The sequence below is a fragment of the Acinonyx jubatus genome, chromosome E2, assembly GCF_027475565.1.
Source record: "Acinonyx jubatus isolate Ajub_Pintada_27869175 chromosome E2, VMU_Ajub_asm_v1.0, whole genome shotgun sequence".
Classification (NCBI taxonomy): domain Eukaryota; kingdom Metazoa; phylum Chordata; class Mammalia; order Carnivora; family Felidae; genus Acinonyx; species Acinonyx jubatus.
Genome location: NC_069396.1, coordinates 52,768,468 through 52,795,925, shown reverse-complemented (window position 1 = coordinate 52,795,925; position 27,458 = coordinate 52,768,468). Strand labels below are relative to the sequence as shown.

The 27,458-nt window shown below is 53.1% G+C and overlaps 3 protein-coding genes and 5 non-coding genes across 10 annotated transcripts; all 8 read right to left on the bottom strand.

Moving 5' to 3' along the window:
- Positions 1 to 933: 933 nt before the first annotated feature.
- Positions 934 to 3,132, bottom strand: RPS11 (ribosomal protein S11). Its single transcript, XM_027038110.2, has 5 exons — positions 2,974 to 3,132; positions 2,191 to 2,322; positions 1,938 to 2,013; positions 1,546 to 1,675; positions 934 to 1,109 (listed from the first exon to the last, which is right to left on the bottom strand). The coding sequence occupies exons 1-5, from the start codon at positions 2,986 to 2,988 to the stop codon at positions 986 to 988; spliced, it is 477 nt and encodes a 158-aa protein (XP_026893911.1). The 5' UTR covers positions 2,989 to 3,132; the 3' UTR covers positions 934 to 985.
- LOC113593480 (small nucleolar RNA SNORD35) lies at positions 1,773 to 1,858 on the bottom strand. The gene has a single exon (XR_003413656.1). It is a non-coding gene; the product is annotated as a small nucleolar RNA SNORD35 (small nucleolar RNA).
- A 6,610-nt stretch (positions 3,133 to 9,742) lies between the features above and the next one.
- RPL13A (ribosomal protein L13a) lies at positions 9,743 to 13,537 on the bottom strand. Its single transcript, XM_027038108.2, has 8 exons — positions 13,451 to 13,537; positions 11,761 to 11,833; positions 11,274 to 11,339; positions 10,985 to 11,086; positions 10,708 to 10,793; positions 10,471 to 10,530; positions 10,058 to 10,180; positions 9,743 to 9,858 (listed from the first exon to the last, which is right to left on the bottom strand). Exons 1-8 carry the CDS (start codon positions 13,463 to 13,465, stop codon positions 9,772 to 9,774), a joined length of 612 nt encoding a protein of 203 aa, XP_026893909.1. The 5' UTR covers positions 13,466 to 13,537; the 3' UTR covers positions 9,743 to 9,771.
- On the bottom strand, positions 10,318 to 10,404 carry LOC113593481 (small nucleolar RNA SNORD35). The gene has a single exon (XR_003413657.1). It is a non-coding gene; the product is annotated as a small nucleolar RNA SNORD35 (small nucleolar RNA).
- On the bottom strand, positions 10,600 to 10,671 carry LOC113593479 (small nucleolar RNA SNORD34). The gene has a single exon (XR_003413655.1). It is a non-coding gene; the product is annotated as a small nucleolar RNA SNORD34 (small nucleolar RNA).
- Positions 10,862 to 10,946, bottom strand: LOC113593476 (small nucleolar RNA Z195/SNORD33/SNORD32 family). Its single transcript, XR_003413653.1, has one exon. It is a non-coding gene; the product is annotated as a small nucleolar RNA Z195/SNORD33/SNORD32 family (small nucleolar RNA).
- FLT3LG (fms related receptor tyrosine kinase 3 ligand) lies at positions 11,274 to 22,533 on the bottom strand. 3 transcript variants are annotated; one of them, XM_053210274.1, is made up of 10 exons: positions 22,379 to 22,532; positions 21,499 to 21,609; positions 21,238 to 21,291; positions 20,881 to 21,024; positions 20,267 to 20,405; positions 17,973 to 18,154; positions 13,451 to 14,695; positions 12,418 to 12,524; positions 11,761 to 11,833; positions 11,274 to 11,339 (listed from the first exon to the last, which is right to left on the bottom strand). In XM_053210274.1, the coding sequence occupies exons 1-7, from the start codon at positions 22,409 to 22,411 to the stop codon at positions 14,483 to 14,485; spliced, it is 876 nt and encodes a 291-aa protein (XP_053066249.1). In that variant the 5' UTR covers positions 22,412 to 22,532; the 3' UTR covers positions 11,274 to 11,339; positions 11,761 to 11,833; positions 12,418 to 12,524; positions 13,451 to 14,482. The 3 variants fall into 3 exon arrangements, with proteins under 3 accessions (XP_053066249.1, XP_053066251.1, XP_053066252.1); XM_053210276.1 differs by lacking the exons at positions 11,274 to 11,339; positions 11,761 to 11,833; positions 12,418 to 12,524 and adding an exon at positions 15,466 to 15,639 and having other exon boundaries at positions 14,571 to 14,695; positions 17,973 to 18,157; positions 22,379 to 22,533; XM_053210277.1 differs by lacking the exons at positions 11,274 to 11,339; positions 11,761 to 11,833; positions 12,418 to 12,524; positions 13,451 to 14,695 and adding an exon at positions 15,690 to 16,390 and having other exon boundaries at positions 17,973 to 18,157; positions 22,379 to 22,533.
- On the bottom strand, positions 11,631 to 11,714 carry LOC113593477 (small nucleolar RNA Z195/SNORD33/SNORD32 family). The gene has a single exon (XR_003413654.1). It is a non-coding gene; the product is annotated as a small nucleolar RNA Z195/SNORD33/SNORD32 family (small nucleolar RNA).
- Positions 22,534 to 27,458: the final 4,925 nt, after the last annotated feature.

Sequence of the window (27,458 nt, the reverse complement as noted above, 5' to 3'; positions counted from 1 at the left end):
ATACTCAAGGTCACTGTCTGGCTAAACCTCTTTTCCTGCAGTTTTTTTGGTCTTTCCTTGCATTTGCCTCACCCTGTCCCCATTTCTCCCCAACTCCAATTTCTCTCCTCCCCAAGGCCACCCCAACACGGTCTCACTCCCAGAGGCTCCCTAAGCCATCTCTGAGCAGCCTGCAATCAGGGGCTGCAAAGGTGGGTTCCAGCCTGGCTCCAGCTTGGCCTCACTATACCACATGCCTTCAAAGCCAATTTCCTTGGATTTTCAGGCAAAGGAAGTCTCTAGAACCTTAGGCCTGGAGCTCGGCTACTCACCGAGAGGAGAACCTGCTCCCCTCAGATGAGTTTGCTCATCTGCAAAAGGGGCCTGGTGCTGGCCCAGGAGGGGGCAGTGGGGTGGTGGCAGGGGGGCGGCTGCCAGGCTTCCCTGGGCCACTCCTTCACCCGGGAGACAAGAAATCCCAGCTTGAAGTCAAGACCCCTGCAGTTCAGAAAGAGGCAGCACAGAACTCTGCAAGCCCACCGACCTCCCCCCACCCCACGCAGACCCAAGGGTGGCTGCTTCTTCCTCCCCCTCCCAAGGAGGCCAGAAAGGGCCCAGACCGGAGTTGAGAACCCAGGGGCCTCCGCCCTCACTCACTTCCTCCCCAGAGACTGAGGGGTGAGGGGGGACACGCCCCGACCAGGTAGGAGACTTTACTTACTCTGACACCAAGAGGTGACATGGACCAAAAGGAGGCCCAGAAAGGGAACAACATCTTAACACAGGTTCATATCTTCACCCAGAGAGACGAGAACAGACAGGAAGGGTTTGGCTCCCAGTCCCACCCATACATAAGGGGGTCCAGAGGATGAACGAGAACCCCGTGTTCGCATCAACCCCAATTCCCAGGGACAATCCCTCTGGTAAAGGCGCAGATACCCGGAGCCAGGCCCATGACTGGGAAAATAACTTTATTTTCTTCGGGGGTGTGGACAGACGTCTAGTCTCAGAACTTCTGGAATTGCTTTTTGGTGCCAGCGGCCTTTGTGACTTTGAGCACGTTGAAGCGCACAGTCTTGCTCAAGGGCCGGCACTCGCCCACTGTGACAATGTCGCCGATCTGGACATCCCTGTGGAGGTGGGCAGGGGCTGTGTCACACGCTGGGCTGCCCCACTCAGGCCATCAGAGGCCCACGCCTGTCCGCATGAGCTCCCCCAAACCCTATCCCAGCTCCAGCTTCCAATCCCACCTGCCCCCAGTCACTGTTTACGGAACAGAGCGTGCAAGGCACTGAACTCAAAGCTATGCAGAGGACACTCCAGCCCTTCCAAGGGGCCTCTCAGGGCAGAAGATCGCCATCAACCCTCTCCACCTGACACACACAGGGGGTTCCTGAGGACATCTGCTGGCTTCCAGTGGTCTCCTCATACCGTCTCCTATAGTTTCCTGCCCACACAGCAGCCAGAGCGCCCTGAGAGCCCGGGCCAGGTCCCAGGGTCACTCAGACTCGGGTGCAGACCACCCCCTCCTCTCCACCCGGGAACCCGAGGGCCCGCCATGTTCACCTGAAGCAGGGGGACAGGTGCACGGACATGTTCTTGTGGCGTTTCTCAAAGCGGTTGTACTTTCGGATATAATGGAGGTAGTCCCGGCGGATGACAATGGTCCTCTGCATCTTCATCTTGGTCACCACACCTGGGGGGAGGGGACAGATGGTAGGTCAGCCCCCCTGGGAGGGAAGGGGAGCCTTGGGCCGCCCAGAACATGCTGAGAATTGGGATCCCAAACCCTGCTTCTGACATCAGCTGTGCCAAGTGGCTTTCTCAGCAGTGCCCGTGGTGGGCATCTGAAGACCATCGTGAGAAGACATCATCTGCCAGCGCCCCCCTCACCCAGGAGTCCAAGCGTCCCCCAGATACAGAAGTCCTCACCCAAGCCCCCAGAAGTCCTCACTCACCAGACAGAATCCGCCCTCGGATGGAGACGTTACCAGTAAAGGGGCATTTCTTGTCAATATAGGTGCCCTCAATGGCCTGAACAAGGGAGAGAAAGGAGTGAGCCTGGCACATGTAGTTCCTGAACAAAACAGGGGGTGTGGCCTTAGGTACACAAACTACAATTCCCAACGGCCCCGGGAACTGCCACTCCGTGTGTACCCACGTGGGAGGACACTGGGGTCTCCTTCCTTCTGAGTCTCTCCAACCCCCTACCTCCTTGGGCGTCTTGAAGCCCAAACCGATGTTTTTGTAGTATCGTGGGAGTTTCTCCTTGCCAGTTTCTCCAAGCAGGACCCTCTTCTTATTTTGAAAGATGGTTGGCTGCTTTTGGTAGGCACGCTCAGTCTACGTGGATGAGGAACAAGCTGGTAAGCTCTCGGAGCCAGCAACCTAGCCTGGAAAACCTCCCCAGAAACCCCCAAACCCCACCCTCTCCAGCGTTTACGCCCTAAACGTCAACCTCCAAAACCTGGATAATGACCATCTACAACAGTCACACCAAGAGTTGAGTTCAGACCCAACTCTGAACCGGAGTTACCTCCGTATTTATGCTCCAAAACACTTCCCATCACCCGAATTCATTCCTTAAAACTCAGACAGAAACAATAATCCCTCTAACAACCTGTACACCTTTTGGCAAAGATTCTCCCAGACACAAGGGCGCCCACTCAGGTTTCTCTCCTATGACATACGCGACTTCAGAAATAAATACCAAAACGATGGGCTTCCTGGATTAACCCAATGGCCCAAGGCCTCCAAAAATACCTCTCATAAGGCTTGCGCCTCTCCTAAACCCCACGTGGGGGAGACCCTAGTATTTACGCGGTGCTAATTAGATTAATTCACAGACACGCGCCCTCTGCCCGAATTAATGTCTGGAAAATCGAGGCCGCCCTGCATTAACCCCCAAACAGGGGCGCGGGTCCTTCTCTCCAGGACGCGCCCCTGACGCCGGGACCCGACCCCGCCACCTCCGCGGCGGCCCGGAGCCCGCACCTGAATGTCCGCCATCTTCCCGGCCGCCTGGAAAAAGGAAAGCCGCGGCGGCGTCCGGGTTTCCTTATCGACCGCACAGGGGCTAGAGAGGAAGTGACGAAAGGGGGCGGGAGCACGGTTTGGGGCGGTGCCTCGGACGCGACGGTGATTGACAAGAGGCCCAAACACAGCCCGCGATTCGGAGACTGCAGGGACCCCCACAAGATGAAGGGCCGAGGGTCGGGAAGCGGCGGACACTGTCTCGCGAAAGTCAGGCCGCGACTGCGCTGGGCGCCCTAGTTTACGTTGGGAAGGCAAGGCCAGCCTTGAGCCTGCCTACATTATCGCGAGAGTTACAGGGAGGCGGTCAGGGTTCGGCGGGGCTAAAATCACGTGGGATTTGAGGACCGCGTGGCTTCGTTTCTGCAGAATTCAAACACGATGCGGTGGCGGCCATCTTTTTGCGGGGCACGCGGCTGGAGGGTCTTAGGAGCTTGGGTAACGGCACCGCCGTCTTTGTGAGGGGCGGGCGTTAACCGAGAGTGGTTTTTTGTTTGTTCAAATTTAATGAACGTTGTTGAGCCAGCCAGAATCCCCCTTATTTGTTATTTTATATGCATTCTTAGAAAGCAAAGTCTTACGAAACAGGGTTTTTTGTTTTTTGTTGTTTTGTTTTTTTAGATTCAACTGACAAAGGATTGCTATCGGGAGAGTCCAAACCCTCCCTTGTCAATTTGTGTACTTATCCTGTAGCTGGGGCACTGGTGCAAGACATTTGAAGGAGCTAATCCCTTGTGATCTGGCTCTTGTCTCTATTTTACGCTCTTAGAGCCGAATGCTCTTTTCCTCCTCTAAATTACATCTACATCTAATTTTTTAGAAGTGTATTTATCTTGAGGAAGAAGCATACAGGCACTAGTGGGGGAGAAGCAGAGAAGGAATCCCAGGCAGGCGCTGAGCTGTCAGCGCGGAGTCCCCTGAGGGGCTCCATCTCACAAACCTTGAGATCATGACCTGAGCCCAAATCAAGAATCAACCTACTGAGCCCCCCCCGGGCGCCCCTGAAGGCAGGAATCTTTATCTGCTTTGTTCTCCAGAGCATCTGGCAGCTGTCTTATACTGGGTGCCTAATTTATGTTTGTGGACTAAATCACCAATGAATGAATGGAGGATTGGGGGATGTGTCAAAATGTCCACCATTACAGGCAGCCGTATAAATCACGCCACGGCTCCACCTTGGAATATTCTGCAAGCACTTAAACGTGAGGTAGATCAATCGATCCAGAGGTGAAAAGATTGCCAGCTATATTTTGTTTCTAGGTTTGCAGTTCTGAATAGGTATTTCATGCGCATGGTACAAAATTCAGAAAGAATAAAAAGCGAGAGGTGCCTGGGTGGCTCAGTTGGTTAAGCCTCTGACGCTTGATGTTGGCTCAGGTCACCATCTCCCCATTTGTGAGTTTGAGCCCATCGGGCTCTCTGTTGTCAGTGCAGTTCCTGCTTCTGACCCTGTCTCCCTCTGCCCCTCCCGCACCCTCTGTCTTTTTAAAAAAACAACAAAAACCCACAAAACTGCAAAATTGAATGGCTCTTTCTCCTACTTTTCTCCCCAGACACCCCCACCCAGTTTTCCTCTCTAGAAGCAACTGTTGTCATCCTGCTATCAGCTTGCAATGTGTCTTCCAGACTATTTTACCTTCAGATGAATTTATACATGGACAAAGCAAACTGCAGAGCAAAAGGCGTAGTATGACCCACAAAGTCAACAACAAATATGTATTGACAATCTATGGGATGACTGCCTTTTTCACAGCTCGGTACTGTGATATAATTGTGGACTATATATATTTGTAGGTATCACAGACTGCCTTGTTCAGTAATGTAGACAAGAGTTACATATGGTTATTTACATGTAATCTGAGTGACTGGGGAGGGGCGGGGGGCGGGGGGTGGGGGGTGCAGCTCAGTGCGAGAGCCAGTGCTTCCAGGTCCTGGGTTCCTGGGTTCCTGGGTTCGAGCCCTGGCAAGTCCAACCACTGGCTCTTCATTCTTTTTTTAAATTTTTTTTTAATGTTTATTTATTTGAGAGAGAGAGTCAGTCAGAGTGTGAGCGGGGGAGGGGCAGAGAGAGAGGGAGACATAGAATCCAAAGCGGGCTCCAGGCTCTGAGCTGTCAGCACACGAACTCACACGTTGTGAGATCATGACCCCAGCCAAAGTCAGAGGCTTAACCAACTGACTGGCTTTTCATTCTTTTTTTAATTTTTTATTATTTTTTTAATGTTTATTTATTTTTGACAGAGAGACAGAGACAGAGCATGAGTGGGGAAGGGGCAGAGAGAAGAGGGAGACACAGAATTTGAAACAGTCTCCAGGCTCTGAGCTGTCAGCACAGAGCCTGACACGGGGCTCAAACTCACAGACAGCGAATTCGTGACCTGAGCTGAAGTCGGACGCTCAGCCAACTGAGCCACCCAGGCGCCCTTGGCTCTTCATTCTTTAAGAGATACAGATTAGATTTAAATTGAATAGGATTTAAAACTCAGTTCCTCAGCCGCCCTATTCATATGTCAAGTATCCAAAAGCCACATGTGGCTTGCATATTAGAGAAGATTCATAACATTTTTATGAACACAGAAAATTTTGTTGGACGGCCCTGCTATAGAGAAATATATGTGTGTGTGTATATATATATACATACGTGCACACATATGTGCATATATGTATAAGTATAAATAATAGTCTTATAGTCTTTAAGTTGTTTAATAACTTCAGAGATGTAAACACTACAAACTTACAAAAACCAATTAAAAAACTTAATTACTTAAATTTCTTTTGCACTTAATAGCTTTGTGAGTTCTGAAACATTTTATTGTTGTGATCATCTGTACACCCAAGGCGGGGCTTGAACTCACAATCCCAACATCAAGAGTTGCACGCTCCACTGACTTGAGCCAGCCAAGCTGTCAGGGCAGAGCTGGATGAGGGGCTGGGGCCCACGAGCTGTGAGATCATGACCTGAGCCGAAGTAGGATGCTCAACGGACTGAGCCACCCAGGAGCCCCCATATGAAACATTTTTAAATATAGTTGTTTCAGTCCCTTTGACGGTAGCATTAGAAGGGAGGGACTTTTCATTTTTCTGTTTTAAAACCTTCTATATTCCACCCCACCCCCCTGCAACTGACCTCATAGTAGGTTTATTTTTTTACACTTGATCTTAGCCAAAAGGCCGAGAAGCAATTAGGTTTATTTTATTTATTTATTTATTTATTTAATTTATTTTTAACGTTTACTTATTTTTGAGACAGACAGAGCATGAATGGGGGAGGAGCAGAGAGAGAGGGAGACACAGAATCAGAAGCAGGCTCCAGTCTCTGAGCCATCAGCCCAGAGAGCCTGACGCGGGGCTCGAACTCACGGACCGCGAGATTGTGAGATCGTGACCTGAGCTGAAATCGGACGCTCAACTGATTGAGCCACCCAGGCGCCCCAATTAGGTTTATTTTTTTAAAGAAAAAAGTAATTTCTGGAGTGTTTGAATAACTTGATAAGGATTTATTATATTTAGTTAAAAAAAAAAAAAGCAGGCCTCAAGAGTTGTTATCTGCAATGTGTGCTAAACTATGTACAAAAGTGACTTAGAAAAAAGCCTGGAAGGAAATGCATGATGCTGGCCCTGGTGGTTTGCATCTCCAGGTGGTGAGATTAAGTGTGATTTCCTCTCTGGTTTTTAAAATGCTCAGTATTTTGCAATTTGCTCAGAATAGCTGGTGAGATTTTGATGATAAGGGAAAAGGGAAAAAAAGTACTGCTTCACCGTGAAGGGGGTGGGGGCAGTTTGGAGATATTTAGCTGCACAGCTTTTAATGACCACAACCCACAGTAGGAAGTACATTCTGCACTGTGACCAAACACCTGTTTCTCTCTCCTCCTCTTCCCTTCCTTCCTCTTGCTTTCTTTTTTTCTGAGTTTATGTATTTAAGTAATCTCTCTACCCAACGTGGGGCTCAAACTCACAGCCCCGAGATCAAGAACCACATGCTCTTCCGATTGAGCCAACCAGGCCTCCCCTTCCTCATGCTTTCTAACTTTCTCTTTTCCTTCCTGCAACTCACTGATTTTTTTTTTCCTGTTTCTATTTCTATATTCATTTTAAGCGTGGGTTGGACCACTACCCTTGATTTTCAGACCTGCAGTGTCAAAGAGCCTTGATGTCCAATAACCAACTTCAGCCAACCCTAGTTATTACCACTTGAGCGAATATTTCCTGCCCCTGCCGGGTTTCAGGCGTACTTACCAGTGTTTCACAGCGGAAATGCAAACCCTCCTTGACCTGGAGAAGCTCACGTTCTCCAGGGTGCACCCCAATGCCTAGCAAAATAAGACCCTCTCTTGTACCCTGCACATGGCCCAGGATGGGAAAGGTTGCTATTACCTGGCGGAGATGGGCCAGGCGTGCCCACGCGCTGCTCGGGGGGTGCCTTGGTGGTGAGCGGTTGGGCGAGTTGCAAGATCGAGCTCTGAAAATGTTTCTGCAGCTGACCCGGGTGTTGGAGTCTCTGTAATTGCCCTCCAGGAAGGATTAGGGGATGCCCAGAAAGTCTATTTTCAAATGGTAAATGATGTCCAGCAGCTTCTCATGTGTTCATTGACCATTTGTAGATCTTTTTGGGTGATATAGTCCTCCAAATTCTTGCTCAAATTTACTTGGTTGTTTCTTTTTTTTTCTTTATACACACACACACACACACACACCCACACCTGGGATACAAGTTCTTCAAAAGAGATGATTTGCAAACATTTCCTCCCAGTCTGTGGCTTGTTTTTTTTACAGATGAAAAAAAAATTTTTTTTAACGTTTGTATTTATTTTTGAGAGAGAGAGCGTTGAGTAGGGGAAGGGCAGAGAGAGAGGGAGGCACAGAATCCAAAGCAGGCTCCAGGCTCTGTCAGCACAGAGCCCTGCGTGGGGCTCGCACTCACGAACCTCGAGATCATCTGCACCAAAGTTGGCTGCGTGACTGAGCTACCCAGGCGCCCCGACGTGGTTGGTTTTTCAAGTGGCAAGTTGTACGTGTTTATAAAGCCGAGTGTATCTTTTTAAGGGATCCTGCTTTTGGTGGGACTATGTTGTGCTGCTTAAACAGGCAGTTTCGTTAACAGCATTTGAACTCTGTCGTTTTTGGTCGCTCCTGGAGGCACCTCCTGTGGTGAAGGGGAACCCCGGGAAAGCTAAAGGTACCACTGATTTGTTAAACGATTCTCAGAGAAAACCTAAGCCACTGAGTTTGGACATCTTGGCAAGATTAACCACGACAGGACACGGGAGCTATAACTTGCCCTGCGAATCACACAGTGAAATGTTTAACATATTCAAGTAGTTTTCTTTGCACCGTTAGGCATTTGAATACTGACCTAAATTAGAAAATTTCCAACTATTGGGCACCAGGGTGGCTCAGTTAAGCGTCCAGGTCTTGGTCTTGGCCCAGGTCAGTATCATGTTCGCAGATTTGAGCCCCTATCGAGCTCTGTGCTAACAGGGTAGAGCCTGCGTGGGATGATGTCTCCCTCTCCGCCTTTCCCCCCCACTTGGATCTCCCTCAAAAAACATTAGTTTTCAAGCCTTGCCCATTAATCCCTAAGGGCACGTTAACAGGGTAGCTGCTAAATGCTCCATGTCTACCCTTCCAAGTCTAAAAGGTCTAGCTTTTGTCTTACAAAGCATCATGGAGGGGCGCCCGGGTGGCTCAGCGATCATGCTTCCGACTTCGGCTCAGGTCATGATCCCGTGGCTTGTGGGTATGAGCCCAGCGTCAGGCTCTGTGCGGACAGCTCGGAGCCCGCTTCAGATGTGGTCTCCCTCGCTCTGCGCCTCCCCTGCTCATGCACACTCCCCAAAATAAACATTAACAAAAAAAAGGCATCACGAAATTTAACATTCCCGTTTCCAGTGCATTACTACTTGCAGAACATGCCCTGTCCCTTTCTTTCCAAAAAGGCCCAGACTTCCTGGTGTGGCCCAGGCCAGAAGGGCCCATAGGACCGCGAGGATGGGACTGGGTCTGAGACGGTGGCAACTCCATACTTTACAGCTGACTGGACAGCTTCACCCACGAGGCAACCTCAGGCCGTGGCGGTTTTGAGAACTACGCGGGACCCTGGAAGAAATTCCTTGAAGGGTAGGTTACAGGGCAACCGTTGTGACAAGCGACTTTTCTTGCTCAGGGGGCCTCCCTCCCCTGGGCCTGCCTCCGCAGCAGACACACACTGCCAAGACACCACATTCCTTTAAAAATAATTTATTGGTTTGGGATCACAAAGTACAGGGAAAGCCAGAGGGCAGTGCCTGTGACCCCCGGCTGTCCTTCCCTGTGTGTGCACCTGGAAATACCTTTGTGGACACCAAGCTTGGCCCTCAGCACCCACACCCTAACAGCTGCAGCGTTAGCACCTGACCGCGTGGCAAGTTTGGACACACCCTGTGCACAACGCAGGGTCCCCCTCCGATCACTTTCCAGGTATCTTTTTTTTTGCGAATGGTGAAACTGCCCTAGTTGTTGCAACTGTCAACTTCTTAAAACTTCACGAATGAGGACGTCACGGGCAATCTATGCCTCAAAGCTCTTAGAGCCGTTTGAACATTTTAGGAGGCCTTCCTGAACAGCAGTGACTAAAGCCCTGTGGTCCCAGTATTCTAAGGCCCAGGCTGCCTGCGGCACCTAAACAGGGGCCCCCGGAGTCCCCCACATCCTAGGGCGGCGATGGAGGAAGCGCAGGCCAGGCCAAGCATGAGGAATAAACAGTCAATTTTATTGGGCTCAGACCAGGAGTCCGTGGGTCTTCAGGACCTCTGTGTATTTGTTGATTTTCCCCTCCACGTTCTTTTCGGCCTGTTTCCGTAGCCTCTGTGGGGTGAGGACAGATGCCGGTCGGTGGCTGCTGCCTGGGACACTCCTCCTCCCAGGACCCCACCCGATCCCATTCCCCGCCCCCCCAGTTGGGCCTCAGAAAGGCCTCCGGGGCTGAACCACCGCATCCAGACACGCCCCTGCCCCCAAAGGCCCTGCCCGAGCCTGGTGCCCTGAGCTTCCAGCCCATCCTCACCACAAGCTGCTTCTTCTTCCGGTAATGGATCTTGGCCTTCTCCTTCCGCTTCTCCTCCAGGGTGGCCGTCACTGCCTGGTACTTCCAGCCAACCTCGTGAGCCAGGCGCCCCAGGTAAGCAAACTGGGGGGGAAGGGGGAGAAGTGAAGTGGAGCCAGGGTGGCTAGGGGACAGGTGACAAGCTGTCACAGCAGACCCTGCTTTTCTCAGCAGGCATGAGCCAAGACACAGCCGCCCCCGTAAGGGCTCCCCGCCCCCTCCTCCTGGCATCAGCTGAGCCATTGGCGTGGTCGGCACTGCCAGCAGTGGCATCCGCAGACCATCGTGAGAAAGAGACATCATCTGCCAGCCTCCGGGACCTCAAGTCCACCCCCCCCGCCCCGCGAGACCACTCCACCTAACCGACAGCTCACCTTCCGTGTAGGCTTCAGCCGCACAACTTTGAGGGCGGCGGGAACCACCATCCGCTTTTTCTGTTAGAGAAGGAGAGGGGCTTAAGAAACCTGGAGTGAGGGACAGACAGGGGACAAGGCTGGCTGGAAGAGCGTCTCAGTCAGTGCTGTTCTCACGAGAATCAAACAATGTAGGTACAACTGTGCAACATCACGGACGCCACGCACACGAATGCGGCACGGGAACGTCACGCTCACCTTGTCGTAGGGGGGCGGGATCCCATCAAACACCTTGAGGCGGTCCAGGGCGGCCTGGCCTCGCTTGGTCTTGTGGGGCAGCATGCCTGTGGGCAGAGGGGCGGCAGGCTCGCTCACCGGGGCTCACGAGGACCCCCGCCCCGCCGGCGCACAGGCGGCCTCAGATGGTAGTGCATGTGGAGTCATCTCATGGTTGGGGAACTCGAACACGAGTGGGAGAAGTCCTCATCACTGGCCACCCGGCCGTCCCCGCCTGCGGTCCTCGGGCCCAGCTCACCTCGCACCGTCCGCCAGAAGATGCGGCTGGGCGCGCGGAAGTGGTAGGGGCCTCGGGATGGGTTGGTGTTCATCCGCTTGCGGAGGAAGGCCAAGTACTTCACTGCGGGGGGGGGGAGAGAGCAGCGTGAAGGCTCAGCCCCAGACACACACACATCCACACTCCCAGGGGCCTTTTAGGAACTCACACGGGCACTTCCCACCACCTGCGGGCTCACTTTTGGAGCCAAGGAAGCCTGAGGCTCTCCCAGGTCCATCCTCTCTAGCCCTCCTCCCACGTCCGAACTTACACTTGTTTCTGTAGAAATTGCCAGAAATGTTGATGCCCTCGCAGCGCACGACGACGACCTTCCGGCCTAGAGAAAAAGGAAAACGAGGTGACGGAGGAGAACAAAAGCTAGGTAGCCAGCCGAGGGCTTTACCTACAAACTGGCCACCACACACCTGCCTGGTTACGCTGAGGACCCGGAAACAGGGATCCTCCCCTGTATGGAACTGACCGTAAGGCACAAGAAACCCAAGACCCTGGCAGGGGATCCCCTTGCCCCACCCAAGTCACAGAGCTAGACTTGTGCTTAAATTAACAGCCAAACAGGAAAAGAACGTTCCATGTTGGAGCCCCCGACCCCGGGACAGGGAGGGGCTGGCAGGTCTCAGAGCGGTGCATGGGGTTGATCTCATGGTCGTGAGACTCAAACGAAAGATGGTGATTGTTGCTCATCACGGACCTCTGGTTGAGACTCGGTCGGGGGGGGTGGGGGGGCAGAGCAGACTTACCCAGCAGCACCTGTTTGGCCACAATGGCCGCCAGGCGGCCCAGGAGATGGCCTCTGCCATCGAGCACCAGGACCTGGTGGAGATGGGGGGAGAGCTTAGACACACCCACGGCACTGACTACCCACCCCCCAAAGCAACCATTGCTTTCTACTTGATTCTTTCACCTTCTCCCTCAGAGCAATTCCTATCCATTAGCATGCCTGGAAACTAGGACCCAAGGCCCATTTTACAGATGTGGCCAAGCAAGCAAATGGGGGACTCGAGACTTCAGTAAATGGAATAAAACAAAGACCTTGCCTCACATCTCACAGCTGCCTGAAGGGCAGGAATTTTTTAAGCCCAGATTACATTCAAGGCTGAGAACGTGCTGGGATTTGAACAAAGACTGGCAACACTCTGTCCACGGACCCAGTTAGAATTTATCATTGGTGACACCAGCTGCGGGAATGCTGACGGATTCACTCTCTCCTGATTTCAAGGGCAAAATCGTTTCCAGCACAAACTGAATAGTAAAGGAAACAGGCCCAGTGTGGATGAGGCTCTGCGGTGTAGACAAAAGCCTGTGCTGGGTTTTACACGGACTAACTGTGTCCCTGGGTGAACTGCTCAACACCGAATCCTCAGCTTCTTCACCACGAGCAAAGTCCCCACTCTTACCGAGTGCTTGTTATATACTTGTGATTGTTGGAAGGCAGAAGGGTACAGAATCTAAAGCCAGACTTCCTGACAATGTGACTTTGGCTAAAAATCTCCAGCCTCCTCACCTGGAAGATGAGGATAACAGTATCTGCCTCAGGAACGTTATGGGAAGGTCAGGGAATTACACAAAATATAACACAAGCCGTGCCAGGAACACGTGTTCAGAGAACTTCTCTACCACTTTCCCCAGGGCACACGCTTGCTTTTTCCTTCCTCAACCACTCAAGACTCCTTACATGAAATTCACACGGGGACCATTTCCCCGAACCATCCCCTCCTTTACAGAAAAGAAATGACAGGAGTGCGGGCACTCAGACCTAAGCTTCTGCTGTGTCCCTCGAGGTCCCCAACCTCCCCCCCCTCTCCCGTTTAAGAACAGTGTAGGTCCCGGGGTTGTGGAGCCTTTTTATTACAGGTCCCTCCTTTCAGATCTTTAAAATCAACCCCAACGAGCAAGAGAAAAAGAGGAATTCGTTCCTGCACGCCCTGTAGGCGAGAACGCTCTGGACCCACTGCCTAAGTTTCCTACAAAAACGCTCAAAGCTGCAGAACACGGATTAGCAGTCCCACGAGGTTGAAGCAACGCGCGACTGGGGCATGGTCAGTCCTCGGCGTCTCACCGCCGCGAGGCCGCCCAGGCGCTTTCTGCGTGCTTCCCCGCCGCTGGGGACACACGGGTCTCATTCGGACAAAGGACAAAGGCAAACGAGACCTAATTTGAAACTAACTCTTCCCGTGCTGGGAGCCCCCATAATCACCCCTAAGGGAGGAACGATGCCGCATTTTAGCCAGTCACCGACCAAAAAAACCCCCCGTGTATCTCCTATTTCCCCCGTTGCAGACTCTTCTTAGACCAAAAGCTGCCCCGTTTCGCTCAATTAACCTAGACTAGATCTCACAATACACCTACGAGGGGGAAAGAGGGTATAACTCGGCCCGGGCCTGGATCCCACCCGGCCCCACGCCTCCCCGGCCCGCGCGGAGCCCGCACCTGAGCCTCCGCCATCTTCGGCAGCCGCCTAGGAAAGGAGGAAGGCTCTGCGCAGGGTTTCTTATCCCTTGAAACAGGGGCGGAGGAAGTAACGCCGCATGGGCTGTGCGGGCAGCTTTCCGTCTTTGCATTGGTTGAAGCATCTGGCGCGTGCGCAGAGAGGCCCCGCTAGAAGGCGGGTCGTCTCCCGACTGTCCAATCCGGGTCCAATTCTTCTCGCCGGCTCTTAGATAGCCATTGCTGTGAGGGGCGAGAGATCACGTGGGGGTAGGACGGCTCAGCTGGGGCGGGGCTGGCCAGCCTCGGCCGCCATATTTTTGAGGGGCTGCTAATCTCCCTCTAGGGCGGGGGCTCGCCCGCTAAAGCGAGCGCAGGCTGCAGGGCACGTGGTGGCCCGCAGAGGGCAACGAGGCTTTCTGTTCAGGGCCCAGTCTAGACTGGGTAGGTCTGGGTCCAGTGCTTGGTGTGCCTCCTTATGACCTGGCCAAACCCCTCGCCTGTCTACACCTCAACGGCCTCATCTGTAAAACAGGTGGAAGTCGTTTTCCCTATGCGATCTGAGAGTGTGTGAGGGAATGACTCCAGATGGCTTTTGCTGCGTCCCTTACCTGCGATGTCCTCCTCTCCAGCCCCACCTTCTAATATCTGGCATATCACAATCCCAGTGTTTTTTGGCTGGGGTCCTTTCCTCCAGAGAGCTTCCCCGGTGTCTGGGGCTGGGCCGGGTACCTCCTCTGGGCTCCCACAGTGCCTGTTCTCCTGCCATCAGAACGTGTCACGCTGTACTGACCCCAGAGGGGTCCCGTGTCTTCTCCCCCATAGATCAGGAGCCCTGAGGGGGCTGGGTGGGTTCTGACTCGCATCTGGGTCCCCGCAGTGCCATGCACTGGCTCTGGGCCCCAGGAGGCGTCAGAAAACGGCCACTGAATGAAGCATTGCGTTGACCGAAAAACCGAGACTCACAAGCAAACTGCCCCGTCCACACCATGCCCCACCTACAGACAGTCCTGGCCAGAGCTGGTAAAGGATGATTTATATACAATTTCCTGGGGACAAGGACTTTGTACAGAGGGGGATAGGTGGGTCTGGGGCTGGCGTTGGGGGCTGGCGTTGCCTCCATCCTGGGGGGAGAGTGAGCGGGGCAGCGTGGTCGAGGAAGGAACCAGTCTCTAGCTGACTTTCTCCGAGTCCCGGCTCTGTGTCCTCGGGCAGGTGATTCCTCTCTCTGGGCCTCAGTGTCTTCCTCTGTAAATGGGATGATACATATGTCTGTCTCACGGGGCTGCTTGGGGGGGTCCGTGGAGGGAGGAGAGGAGAGGATCAAGTGCAGGGCTACTGAAAACAATTCCATTTGCAGTGAGCGCTCGCTGTGTTAGGGCATCGCTGTCCGAGACAAGAGGGTTCTCTCGGACAGCGATGGGAGCAGTGGGATCTGAGCTCTCCCATCACAGCCACAAGGCAGCCACAGGTGAAGGTGAGCATTCCAAGGCAACTAAGGAGCTGATTGTTACATTTTACCTAATTTAAACTTAAGCAATGGTGTATTTCTTAGGAGAGCAGGAAGCAGAGTGGATAGGAGCAAGGATGGGAGGAAAACTCAATGGATGGCCTTAAAAAAAAAAAATTGTAGGGGCGCCTGGACGGCTCAGTTGTTGGTTAAGCGTCTCACTTGGGCTCAAGTCATGATCTTTTTTTTTTTTTAATTTTTTAAAAATCTTTATTTTTGAGAGAGACGGAGACAGAGCAGGGGAGGAACAGAGAGAGAGGGAGACCCAGAATCCCAAGCAGGCTCCAGGCTCCACAACCCCCACACCTGTCACCACATTCCCCCCCACCCCATGCAGGGCTCAAACCCACAAACCGTGAGGTCATGACCTGAGCCGGTCAGACGCTTAACTGACTGAGCCCCCCAGGCGCCCCTACAGATGAAGCATTTCTAATAAAAATTTAGTGTCGCATGCACACTGGATTCTAAAGACTTGGTATGAAAGAATGAGTAAACTATCTTGGGGCACCTGGGTGGCTCAGTGGGTTGAGTGTCCGACTTCAGCTCAGGTCATAATCTCGAAGTTCGGGAGTTCAAGCCCCACATCGGGCTCTGTGCTGACAGCTCGGAGCCTGGAGCCTGCTTCAGATTCTGTGTCTCCTCCCCTCTCTGCCCCTACCCCACTCATGCTCTGTCTCTCTCTCTCAAAAATAAACATTTAAAAAAATGAGTAAACTACCTCAATTTTTAAAAATATTGATTACATGTTGAAATGACAACATCTTGGATACACAGGGTGAGATAAAATATATTAAAGTTACCTGTTTCTTTTTACTTAAAAACATGTGGCTACAGGACGCCTGGGTGTTAAGCGTCTGACTTTTGATTTTAGCTCAGATCATGATCTCACAGTTTGTGAGATCAAGCCCTGCATGGGGCTCCACGCTGACAGTGTGGAGCCTGCTTGGGATTCTCTCTCTCTCCCTTTCTCTCTGCCCCTCCCCTCTCCTCTCAAAATGAATAAACGCTAAAAAAAATTAAATTTAATTAAAAAAAAAATGTGGCTACTAGAAAGCTGTTTTTTTTTCCCTAAGTAATCTACATGCCCAATGTGGGGCTCGAACTCACAACCCTGAGATCAAGAGTTACATGCTCTACTGACTGAGAGAGCCAGGTGCCCCAACTATTAGAAAGTTTTAAATGACATGTGTGGCTTGTGTTCTATTTCTGTTGGACAGCCTTGCTCTGAGGGCTTTGTGTGTGCCACTTAACCTCCAGACAACTCTATGGTAGAAAGAATATTATTAGAGTCTTTTGTACAGATAAGGAAACTGAGGCAGAAGAGGGAAAGGCTTAGATGCCCAGAAAGCCCAGAGTCAAGTCTTGGCTCTGTCACTCATGTGCTGTGTGACTTTTGGCAAATTATTTACTTCTCTGTGCCTTGGTTTCAGCCTCTGTGAAACAAAATAAAAATGACACTAGCTTCTCAGTTAAGTAGGTTAATTCGTAGAAAGCCCCAGCATAAGGGCCGTAACTCTAAGGCATTATATGTGTGAACAATTACTGCAAACTGCTTCTTCTCAGAGTCCTCTGGGCCCATCAGGAACCCACTAAGGCTTTCTGTCCTTTCTCCCTCCTGGCCCACCTGCCTCCTGCCCTCACACCTGTTCTCACCTTCTTTTTTCCATCACTCACCTCCCCTGGTTCCCTGCTACCCTGGACAGGAAGTCCCAGCTCCCTTGCTTGGTGTTTGAGGCCTAGATTTTCACACCCACACTCCGCTCACAGCTTTTTCACACCTGGAAGTCTTTGCAAAGATGGTCCCCTCCGCCTGCTTCAGGAGGCTACTCTCTCCTGGCTTGCAGACTCCTGTAGCCAAATGTCTCCCCTGGGGCCCCCTCATGCACCCAGGTCCCTGCTGAGCTCACTCTCTTTCCCTAATCTCCCTTGTCCCTCAGGTTCCCCACTGGGCCAGACCCAGGGTCCTCTGTGCCACCTGCCCAAGCCTGTCAACCTGCAGCCCTGTTCTTTTTGTCTTGTTTTTTAAAGATGTGCTTTTTAAAGATTTTATTTTATCGTTTTTTTTTTTTACATTTATTTATTTTTGATAGAGAGAGACAGAGCACAGGTGGGGGTAGGGGCAGAGAGAGAGGGAGACACAGAATCTGACCCAGGCTCCAGGCTCTGAGCTGTCAGCACAGAACCCGATGCGGGGCTTGAACTCACAAACTGTGAGATCATGACCTGAGCCGAAGTCGGACGCTTAACCGACTGAGCCACCCAGGTGCCCTTATTTTATTTTATTTAAACATTTTTTTAATGTTTATTCATTTTTTGAGAGACAGAGTGCCAGTGGGGGAGGGGCGCACACACACACGCGCGCACACACACACACACACACACACACACACACACAGAATCCCAAGCAGGCTCCAGGCTCTGAGCTGTCAGCACGCACAGAGCCCGATGCGAGGCTCGAACGCATGAACTGTGAGATTATGACCTGAGCTGACGTTCGACATGTAACCAACTGAGCAACCCAGGTGCCCCCTAAGATTTTCTTTTTAAGTAATCGCTACACCCAACGTGAGGATCGAACTCACAACCTGGGGATCAAGAGTCGCCTGCTCCACTGACTGAGCCACGCAGGTGCCCCCGCCCTGTCCTTCTTGATCCCTGACTCTTGAAACTGCCTGTTCCCTTCTCTCCATCCCCATGGTGCCAGTCCTGGCCCTGACTCAGGCTTTGTTCTCTCTCCCGGGACCCTCGCCCAGCATCCAGTCTGTCCGGTCGTCATGGCCCCAGAGTGGTCTTCCTCATCCAGAGCACACTCCCCCCCTCTCCCCCCCTGCCCCACACACACACAAAGTCCAGAGTGCTGGGCTTGGTGAAGGATTCACCGAGCCGAGTCAATGCTCCACGAGCCACAGGGGCAGCACATCCCGGAGCCTGGAGGCGTAAGCGCCTGTGGCCTCCACAGGGTCAGTGTCATCCCCTCAGACCTCCCCAAGCCCTCTCTCCATTCTGCTGGCTCACCTGCTCCCTGGGGTAGGGCGTTCTCCATCTCCTCCTTCGCCAGTGCAGGCACCAGGCAGCGGACATCAGCAAGAGAGCCACAGGCAACAGCAGCAGGAGGAGCAGCAGAGGGGCCTGAGGGGCTGGCAGGGCTGTGGCCTCCAAGGCCCTGGGGCTCCTTGGGGGCAGTGGGGTGGAGGAGTCTGCTGGGAGAGAGAAGGCTGGGTGAGTGAGGAAAAGGGCTGGGTCAGAGAAGGGCAGAGCAGGGCAGAGCAGGGGAGGGACCGAGAGAGAGGGAGATGCAGAATCTGAAGCAGGCTCCAGACTCTGAGCCATTAGCACAGAGCCCAACGCAGGGTTCGAACCCATGAACCGCGAGATCATGACCTGAGCCAAAGTCGGACGCTCAACCGACTGAGCCCCCCAGGAGCCCCTGGAGAAATATATTTCTAGGGCTTAGGTATTGATTTGTTTATTCCTCTTTTTCCTCCAATCGGCTGTGAGCTCCATGCGGGTGACAGGAACCTTATCTGTCTTATTTATTGCCAGACCCTACTACTTAGTGCTCATTAAGTAATATTATAATAGCTTAATTTCATAAATTAAATATCTGGCCAAATGACAAATTGACAAATGGGCAGATAATAAAATGGTCAAAGACCCTTCCCTGTATACGCTCACCCTGTTCTCTCTTCCCTTCACCCACTGGGCTCCAGCCACATGTGTCCCTTCACTCTTCCTTAAACACATAGGCAGGTTTCTGCCTCAGGGCCTTCGCACTGGCTGTTCCCTCATTCTCAACTTTCAGTGACTTTCCAGCCAACCACCTCAGACCATGCTTCCATCACCCTGTTGTAATTTGCCTGCATAGGGCTCCTTATACTCAGCTGTTTTCCTCTTTTTAAAAAAAAAAAAAAATTTTTTTTAACGTTTATTTATTTTTGAGACAGAGAGAGACACAGCATGAACGGGGGAGGGGCAGAGAGAGAGGGAGACACAGAATCGGAAGCAGGCTCCAGGCTCTGAGCCACCAGTCCAGAGCCTGATGAAGGGCTCAAACTCACAAGCTGTGAGATCATGACCTGAGCCGAAGTCGGACGCTTAACCGAATGAACCACCCAGGCGCCCCAAAAGGTAGTGTTTAACCATCCCTCTCAAGGGCACCAGACGGGCTCAGCCAGTGGAGCGCGTGACTCCTGATCCTGGGGCTGTGAGTTCCAGCCCCGGGTGTGGTATAGAGAATACTAAACGAAAACAGAAATAAAAACCAACCAATCTGACAGATCTAGTAACAAATACCAGGACAGGAACCTCCAAATAATATCATAGTAAGGTGGGGAGAAAATATGTACACACAGATTCAACTCGGATCCTGCCAAAAAATAATCTATTTTTTTTTCCCCCTTTTCCTCCTAAGACAGGGTCAGTTACATAACGGATTATGTACTTGGCCACAGAGTAAACCTTACTATGCTGAAGAAGTCATGTTTTCACAGGGCGTAGTCTCTCATTATATTCTGATTATGTGATTTCCCATTGATCCTTTATTATTTTATTTTTTTTAATTTTTTTTAACATTTATTTATTTTTGAGAGACAGAGTATGAGCAGGGGAGGGGCAGAGAGAGAGGGAGACACAGAATTCGAAGCAGGCTCCGGGCTCCAAGCTGTCAGCACAGAGCCCGACGCGGGGCCCGAACCCACACACTGCGAGATCATGACCTGAGCCGAAGTCGGACACCCAACCAACTGAGCCACCCAGGCGCCCCCCCATTGATCCTTTAGAGTTGGTGAGTCCCCTCCCCCAGCAACTGTTGACACACCTCCTACGAGAGTCTGAATTCACATGTGTCAGCAGTGTGAAATGCACACTGGTTCCTAAAGATTTAAGAGGGGACAAAGGACGTGAAATGTCACACTAAATAATTATTTATTTATTTTTGTAAGAGCCTATTTATTTATGGGCCTGGGTTCGAGCCCTGAATTGGGCTCCTCGCTGATAGCACAAAGCCTGCTTGGGATTCGCCTCTCCGTCTCTCTGTCCCTCCCCTGCTTGTGCTCACTCTCTCTCTCTCTCTCTCAAAATAAATAAGTGAAACTTGGAAAAAAAAAAAAGAAAAAGGCAGGGATGACTGTTCCCTTCTCAGAGATGGGTAAACTGAGGCCTAGAAAGAGGAATGAACTTGGGGGGACATGCCCCAAGGTCACACAGCCAATGGGAGCAGAGCAGGGCCTGGGATGGCCTGAGGGGAAGGGGTGAGGGGCTGTGGGATGCGAGAGGTGAGGGTAGGAGGTGGGGGCTTGGGGGGGCTTTACCGGGCTGACACTGTAGCTCCAGGCACCCCGAGAAATTCCTGCGGGTGATCCAGGGCTTCAAGGCCACCAGCTGCTCGGAGGTGTCCTGCAGGAGGTGGGAGATGTTGGTCTGGACGAATCGAAGACAGCTGGGGAGGGGCTGGGGGCAGGGGAGGGAGACGTCACCACCGCATCACCCTCATCACCCTCCGCTCAGGCCAAGGGCCTTCCCTGCCTGGCAATGCCTAACAGGGTCCCTCGAGGGAGAGTTTGGACCCCTGCCCCCAGGATTGCTAAGGGGAGATGTCCTTAGCGATGCACAGCGAGCGGGCCCAGTCAGATCTGGGTCCCAAGGGGGTTTGGATCGCCTCCTTCTGGTTGCTAGGGGAGAGAACCCCTCAGCAACACCCAGTAACGGGCCTGAGAAATCAACTCAGAACTGGAGCATTAGGCCCAGGACCCTCGCCATCTTTCAGTGCCCAGGGAAGCGTTCTTTTCAGCAGTGGGCCCCCCCAGGGGGACTGGGGTTCCAGCCCCACCACCCGTGGGTTGCTAGTCTAAAGAAATCTCCAGTAAGTAAGCCCTAGGAAGCATTTCACGCACTCCCCTAGCTGTCTCCCAAGTTCAGGGCTAACCTGGAAGGCACACAAGGTGACAAAATGTATCTCGGTGTTGACCGCCTCCAGCAGGCTTTGCATCTGGGACCCAGCCACAGCCTTGAGCCGACCCATCCAGCGCTGGGCCAGGACCAGGTGCCAGAATGGCCCACAGAGCTCGTCCTGGGAGAGAAAACCCAAGTTCGGGGGCCCGCCGGCGGAGGGGGCTGGGGGCTGGTGCTGGTGGGGCTGGAAGGATGAGGGGCCAGGGCATGGGGTCCTGCATCCCAGGGGAGGAAGGGGCAGGTCGGCCGGCTGGCGATTTCCCCCCCCCCCCCCCAGGGGTGGTGCTTCCTGAGTCTACCCCCGCCCCAGCCCCTCCCATCTGCGACTCACGTCCTGTAGGTTGGAGGCGACAGTGACTGGGTAATCCTGAAGCAGGTAATCAGACTATGGGAGAAAACAGGGTCAGACCCGGCTGAAGACAGGAGAAAACGGAACTATGGAGACCCAGAGAGAGGGGGATAGGGAGCCACAGAGAGAGAGGGGGACAGAGAGCCAGAAAGAAGGGGACAGAGAGCCAGACACCTAGAGGGGGGAACTTAGCCCCAGTGGGCGCAGAAAGGCGCACCGGAGACGATGGGACCGGGCCCTCACCAGCTTTCGAATGGTGACCTTGAAGGTGGAGGAGATGGGGCTGTGGCTGAAGGAACAGTCGGGGGACCCGCGGAGGCCAGGGCTGAGCAGTAGCAGCAGCAGCAGGGAGGTCTGCGGGCGAGGCACGGGGTGGGGGCGCCCTCTGTTGGCTCCACACGCACCCCTCACCTGGGCACTCACCACCCCCCCCAACCCCGGCCCCCTTCTCTGTCTCCCCTCTTTCTCCCTTCCCAGGTCTCCTTCCCTCTCATCCAGCAGTCGGCCTTCCTGCTTGGGGCTCCCGTGCCCGTCTCGGAGCAGCCCCCCCCCCCACCGCTTCCTCTCTGCCTGTATCCGATGCTGGCCCCGTCCGTCCCCCCAGCTCCCCATTTCCCCGCTGCGCCCACGGCTCCCCGTGTCTGCTCACCTCAGCCCGGGACTTTCTCTCTCTGTCCACCTACCTGCCCCTCTCGGTCCCGCTCTCCTCTTTCTCCACGTGGGTCCTGCCTTCCCCATTTGTACCTCCATTTCTTCCCTGACCCTGTCCATCTCTCCCGTACCCCTGTCGCTGTCCCCCACCCCTGTCCAAGTCCACCTCCTCTGTGCATGTCTCCCACCATTGTCCGTCTCTTCCCTGCCCCGTGTCCCCCTCCTCTATACATGTTCCCCACCCCTGTCCGTGTCCCCCACCCCTGTCTGTGTCTCCCACCTCTGTCCATGTCCCTCTCTTTTGTACATGTCCCCCACCCTTGTCCGTCTCTCCCCTGCCCCTATGTCCCCCCGCTCTGTGCGTGTTCCAACCCCTGTCCAGGTCCCCCACCTCTGTCCATCTCCTCTCTCAGATCTGCCCATTTTGATCCGGCTCTGCCTCTCCCCCAGCTTGCCCCCCAGGTATACGCACAGTTGGGCTCCAGGCTGGCGCCAGCACTATCATCTCGGCCGGAGGCCCCTCATGCCTATGGCCAGATCTTGGAAGGGACAGAAGAGGGAGTCTCAGACCCCCACACCCCAGCCCCTTCCTCACCCGCCCCTTCACCTCCCCACCCCTCCCTCGGCTCCTTGATGTGGCTAAGTTTCCGCCTCCTACTCCCTCGGGCTTCCTGCATGAGCCCCAGTTACGGTGAAAACTCATCTCCCCTTCTAAGAACCCCGACGTCCGGTCCCCGGAACCCTCCCCAGGCCAGGGACCCAGGAACCTGACCCCCATCCCTCCTCCCTCAGCCAGGAGGGGGACCCCAGCCCCGCCCCTCGGGGACCCGGAGTCCATTTCTCCTCACGCACCAGGCTTGCCCCGGCTGGGCGTGGAAGGGGCCAGGCCGGGTGACAGCCAGAGATCGAAAGCGAAAGGAAATTTTGGGGGGCGATAGTGAGCCCGGGGTGGATCGGGCTGAGGCAACGGGCGCCACCTGGTGGTGACAGGTGGCGTCTCACGCGCGCCCCGGAGCACCGAGTTGGGTTGATTCCCCGGTGGGACCCACAGCGAATGGGGAGCGGGCTCCAGCCAGAACCAATGCACACGGGGCAAGGAGAAGGTCGCCCTGAGGACTTCATCCTCTCCTTGAATGGGGAAGGCTGGTCCGAGATGCGCACAGGAGTCAGAAGGAGGAGGGCCGAGCGCTGGAAGAGATGGAAGGAGAGCTGGGAGGGGAGAAAGAGGGGAGACAGAAGGGGGCTGTGTGTGTGGGGGGTCGTCCAGGTGAGGGGTGCGAGTGGAGCCGACAGAGGGCGCCCCCACCCCGTGCGTCGCCCGCAGACCTCCTTGCTGCCTTGCTACTGCTCAGCCCTGGCCTCCGCGGGGACCCCCGACTGCTTCAGCCACAACGCCATCTCCACATTGGATGCGCCATCTCCACATTGGATGCGTGGCCTAAGCGTAGCTCCTGGGAGCTCCGGGGTTCCTTGGCTTGTGTCTGCATATCTCCATCTCTGCCTCTGTCTTCACCTGGCCTTCTCTAGAAGTGTCTCCCCTCTGGGTGTCTCTTATAAGGACACTTGTTATTAGATGTTGGGCCCACTCGGATAACCCAGGATGATCTTTTTTTTTTTTTTTTAACGTTTATTTATTTTGAGAGAGAGAGAGAGAGAGAGAGGCGCAAAGAGAGAGGGAGAGAGAGAATCCCAAGCAGGCTCTGGACTGTAATATTATGACCTAAGCTGAAGCCAGACACCTAGCCAACCAAGCCACCCAGGCGCCCCAACTCAGGATGTTATCTCGAGATCCTTAAGTTAATTATATCTGCAAGGACTGTTTTTCCAGAGAAGGTCACATTCATAGGTTCCAGAGGTGAGGACAGGGACGTATCTTTTGGGGGGGGCACTATTCAAACCACTACAGCCCTCCCCCGCTGGGCTGTTTCCCACCTCTGGGCCTTTGCACATGCTGTTCCTTCTGCTTGGGATTCTCTCCCCCTCTCCCTCTCTGCCCCTCCTGCGTGCGCTCTCTCAAAATAAATAAACTTTCCAAATAAATAAAGAAATAATATGATGTAGCAATGCCACGTCTGTTATTTCTCCAAAGGAAATGAAATCAGTCTCTCAAAGAGATATCTGCACTCACGTGTTCATGTGGCTTACTCACGATAGCCAAGGTATAACCTAAGTGTCCACTGATGGATGAATGGATGAAGAAAATGTGGTATATATACACAATAGAATATTATTCAGCTACAGGGGCGCCTGGGTGGCTCAACCGGTGAAGCGTCCGACTTCGGCTCAGATCATGATCTCACAGTTCGTGGGCTCGAGCCCGGAGTCGGGCTCTATGCTGACAGCTCCGAGCCTGGAGCCTGCTTCGGATTCTGTGTCTCCCTCTCTCTGCCTCTCCCCTCCCTTGCACTCTCTCAAAATAAATAAACATGTTAAAAATTAAAAAAAAAAAAATTACTCAGCTACAAAAACAAGGAAATCCTGCTGTTTGCAACATCGCAGATAATAAATCTGGAAGGCGTTGTGCTACGTGAATTAAGCCAGACAGAGAAAGACAAATCATGTATGGAATCACTTCTACGTGGAATCTAAAAAAGTCGATTCATAGAGTCAGAGAGTAGAATGCTGGTTGCCAGGGGCGGGGGGGGGGGGGGGGCTGCCAGTAGGGGAAACCGGGAGATGTTGGTCCAAAAAGTACAAAGTTTCAGTTTTAAGATGAGTAAAGTTCCGAGGCTCTAATACAGCATGGTGCCTATCATTGACAAAACCGTATGGTACATTTGAAATTTCCTAGGAGAAACGTTTGTTTTGCTTTTGGATATATCGGAATTTTTCTTTTCTTTTTTTTTTTTTTTCCAGAGGCACTGAGCTAAGAGAGTGGATCTTCAATGTTCTCATCGCACACAGAAAAGGTGACTTTGTGAGGCAATGGATGTGTTCATTAAGTTGATTACGGTTAACTGTTTTACGATGTATAGGCATAGTAAACACGTTTTATACACTTAAAAAAATCAGGTCGTATCACCGAAATAGATGCAACCTTTGTCAATAAGACCTCAACAAAGCCGGAAAAAAAAAACCCTGAACGCACACGGCACCTTCCTTGGGAAGGTGGCCGCCGTCCCTCACCCTCCCCTTGCACATGCGCACTCGGGTTGCATAGGGTGACATCTCTGGGTACCCTGAGCGCCTTCTCATATCATAACACCTGTCACCTCAGGTTATGTGGTATCTTCCAACCAGAGCTGAGCCTACCTACCTCTCTTCTGCTCACACACCTTCTGTGGCTCCCTATTGCCCTTGGAACAGCTTTCTAGTCCTTCTGCCGTGCCACTCACTTCCTCTTTATCTCCTCCCCGTTCGCCCACACCAAAACTCTTGTAAGATCCCCAGTCTCCAGGTGGTCCCCCCCCCCCCCGTGTCCCCTCCACAGTCGCACAGATTATGGGTCTCCCTGGCACAGACCAGGAGCTTGTTGTGTTGCTGGGGTCTGACCGTCCTCTGGGCCTCTGGCTTTGTCCTGCCAGGGCCCGCGACCCGAGGGGACTTGGGGAATAGGTCTTGTTGCATCAGGGCTGGCAAATATCACTTTTAGCTCTGGCTGGGTCATTGTGGGAGCTTGGCCAGCCCCTTATCCTCAATAAGCCTCAGTTTCTTTGACTCCAACCTGGAGGTAAATGAGAAAATATAAGGTCCCTTCCACATCCGTGCTTCTCTGAAGCTCGTGCTTGGCCCACCCATCCCCGGAAGAATTGTTCACAAACATCCGGGGGCCTTCCTCTGCAGGAGTCGAGGACCAGGTGCCCTGTGGAACTCAGGCACAGTCACGTGACTCCCTTTGGCCAATGAAAGGAGGGTGGAGGTGCCGAGTGTCACTTCTGGATGAGGATTAAGTGGGTCAGGGAGTGGCTCTGTGATGACACAAGCCACTTTGAGATCGGGCCACAGTCAGCCTGGGTCCCTGCGTGGCTCTGATGAACGGAGGGCCCCTACCGCCCCTTGATGGACAGGTTACCGTGAGCAAGAAATGAACTTTGTGGTTGTCGACCGCAAAGGTCTGGGGGTTGTTACTGCAGCAAAGCCTCACCCAACCTGTGATATCATCCCTCTCTCCTCCTTGCCCTCTTTACCTCGCTTCCTGTTCAGCCTGGCGTAGCTGGTCACGCCAGGCAGATATTTTCTCGATTATCTAGTTTTGTGTCTCCTCTTGCAGTGGGCAGAATGGCTCTCGAAGATGTCTACTGGAGGGGTGCCTGGGTGGCTCGCTCGGCTGAGAGTCCGATCCTTGGTTTTGGTTTGGCTCAGGTCGTGAGCTCGGTTTGTGAGATCGAGCCCCGTGTTGGGCTCAGCACTGACAGCTCGGCGCCTGCTTGGGGTTCTCTCTCTCCCTGTCTCTCTGCCCCTCCTCTGCTCACACTAGTTCTCTCTCTCTCTCTCTCTCTCTCTCTCTCTCTCAGAATAAACTGGGGCCCCTGGGTGGCTCAGTTCATTAAGCGTTTGATTTTGGCTCAGGTTGTGGCCTCATGGTTCGTAGGTTCAAGCCCTGCGTGGGGCTCTGTGCGGACAGCACAGAGCCTGCTTGGGATTCTCTCTCCCCCTCTCTCAAAATAAATAAATAAACTTAAAAAAAAAAAAAAAAGATGTCCAGTGGAACCTCTCAATGTTACCTCACATGGCCAACGGGCCTCTGCAGACAGGACTTGTCTTGAGGTGGGGAGACGATCATGGATTGGGGGGCTACAAAGAGCAGCACAGGGTCACGTGCTAAAGAAAAAGCACGGAGAACATTCTTCCCTTGAACTCCAGTCAGGAACGCAGCGCTGCTGACACCCTGAGTTTAGTTTGGTGAGGCCCATTTTCAGACTTCGACACCCAGGGCTGTTAAGATCAAACACTTGTGCTTAAGCCGTTAAAACTTTGTTGCAGCAGCGACAGGAGCCTAACACAGCTCTCGCCCGCTAGAACATCAGCTCCTGAGGCCTAGCTTCTCTTGTTCCTGGCTGTCTCCCCAGCACGTGGAACAGTGACTGGCTCAGAGTAAGGCACTCAGTGGACAGCTTCACAGACTAGGAGCTTCTACCCCTGGCCAGACATGATTGATTGGCCCAGAAGTGTATGCCTGACCCAAACTGGCCAGATTTCCTCTCCCTGGATGCAGCACGGACGCTTGCCAGAGGTCAGGGCTGGGGTTACGTCGACCTGGTAGTTGCCCTTGGCTGGTTAAAGCCACAGGATTAATGGGAAGGACACTGAGGCAGCCCGTGGAATCCCGGAGGGAGTTGTCAAAACACAGAAACTAGAGCCTTCCAGGGACTTTCCTCCAACTCTCTCCAAACGTCCAGATCCTGGGAGAGATAATGATCTGGTCCAGCTTTAATCAGATACTGACAGGAGGCTTCTTAGTCTCATTTGCCCCATGACAGAAGCAACCTCTATTTAACAGCTAACACTGGTGAAGCGTGTGCTGTGTACCCATCACTAAGTTAACCAGTCTGGTTAGAACTATTAGTCCCATTTTACAGAGGAAACAGGCTCAGGGCAGTTAAGAAGCTTTC

What these genes read in the sequence shown, in the direction of transcription:
- RPS11 (XM_027038110.2), bottom strand. An exon ending in GCTTCAAGACGCCCAAGGAG is followed by an intron (nt 2,014 to 2,190) that starts GTAGGGGGTTGG and finishes TCCCTTGTTCAG; the next exon opens with GCCATTGAGGGCACCTATAT. An exon ending in CCGAGGGCGGATTCTGTCTG is followed by an intron (nt 1,676 to 1,937) that starts GTGAGTGAGGAC and finishes CCCTCCCCCCAG; the next exon opens with GTGTGGTGACCAAGATGAAG.
- RPL13A (XM_027038108.2), bottom strand. An exon ending in CTTCTGGCGGACGGTGCGAG is followed by an intron (nt 10,794 to 10,984) that starts GTGAGCTGGGCC and finishes CTCTGCCCACAG; the next exon opens with GCATGCTGCCCCACAAGACC. An exon ending in TCCCGCCCCCCTACGACAAG is followed by an intron (nt 10,531 to 10,707) that starts GTGAGCGTGACG and finishes CTTCTCTAACAG; the next exon opens with AAAAAGCGGATGGTGGTTCC.
- FLT3LG (XM_053210274.1), bottom strand. Translation starts at nt 22,411, where the DNA reads ATGATAGTGCTGGCGCCAGCCTGGAGCCCAACT. An exon ending in CGCCAGCCTGGAGCCCAACT is followed by an intron (nt 21,610 to 22,378) that starts GTGCGTATACCT and finishes CCTCGCCCGCAG; the next exon opens with ACCTCCCTGCTGCTGCTGCT. An exon ending in CGCCCTACCCCAGGGAGCAG is followed by an intron (nt 14,696 to 17,972) that starts GTGAGCCAGCAG and finishes TCCCATTTACAG; the next exon opens with AGGAAGACACTGAGGCCCAG.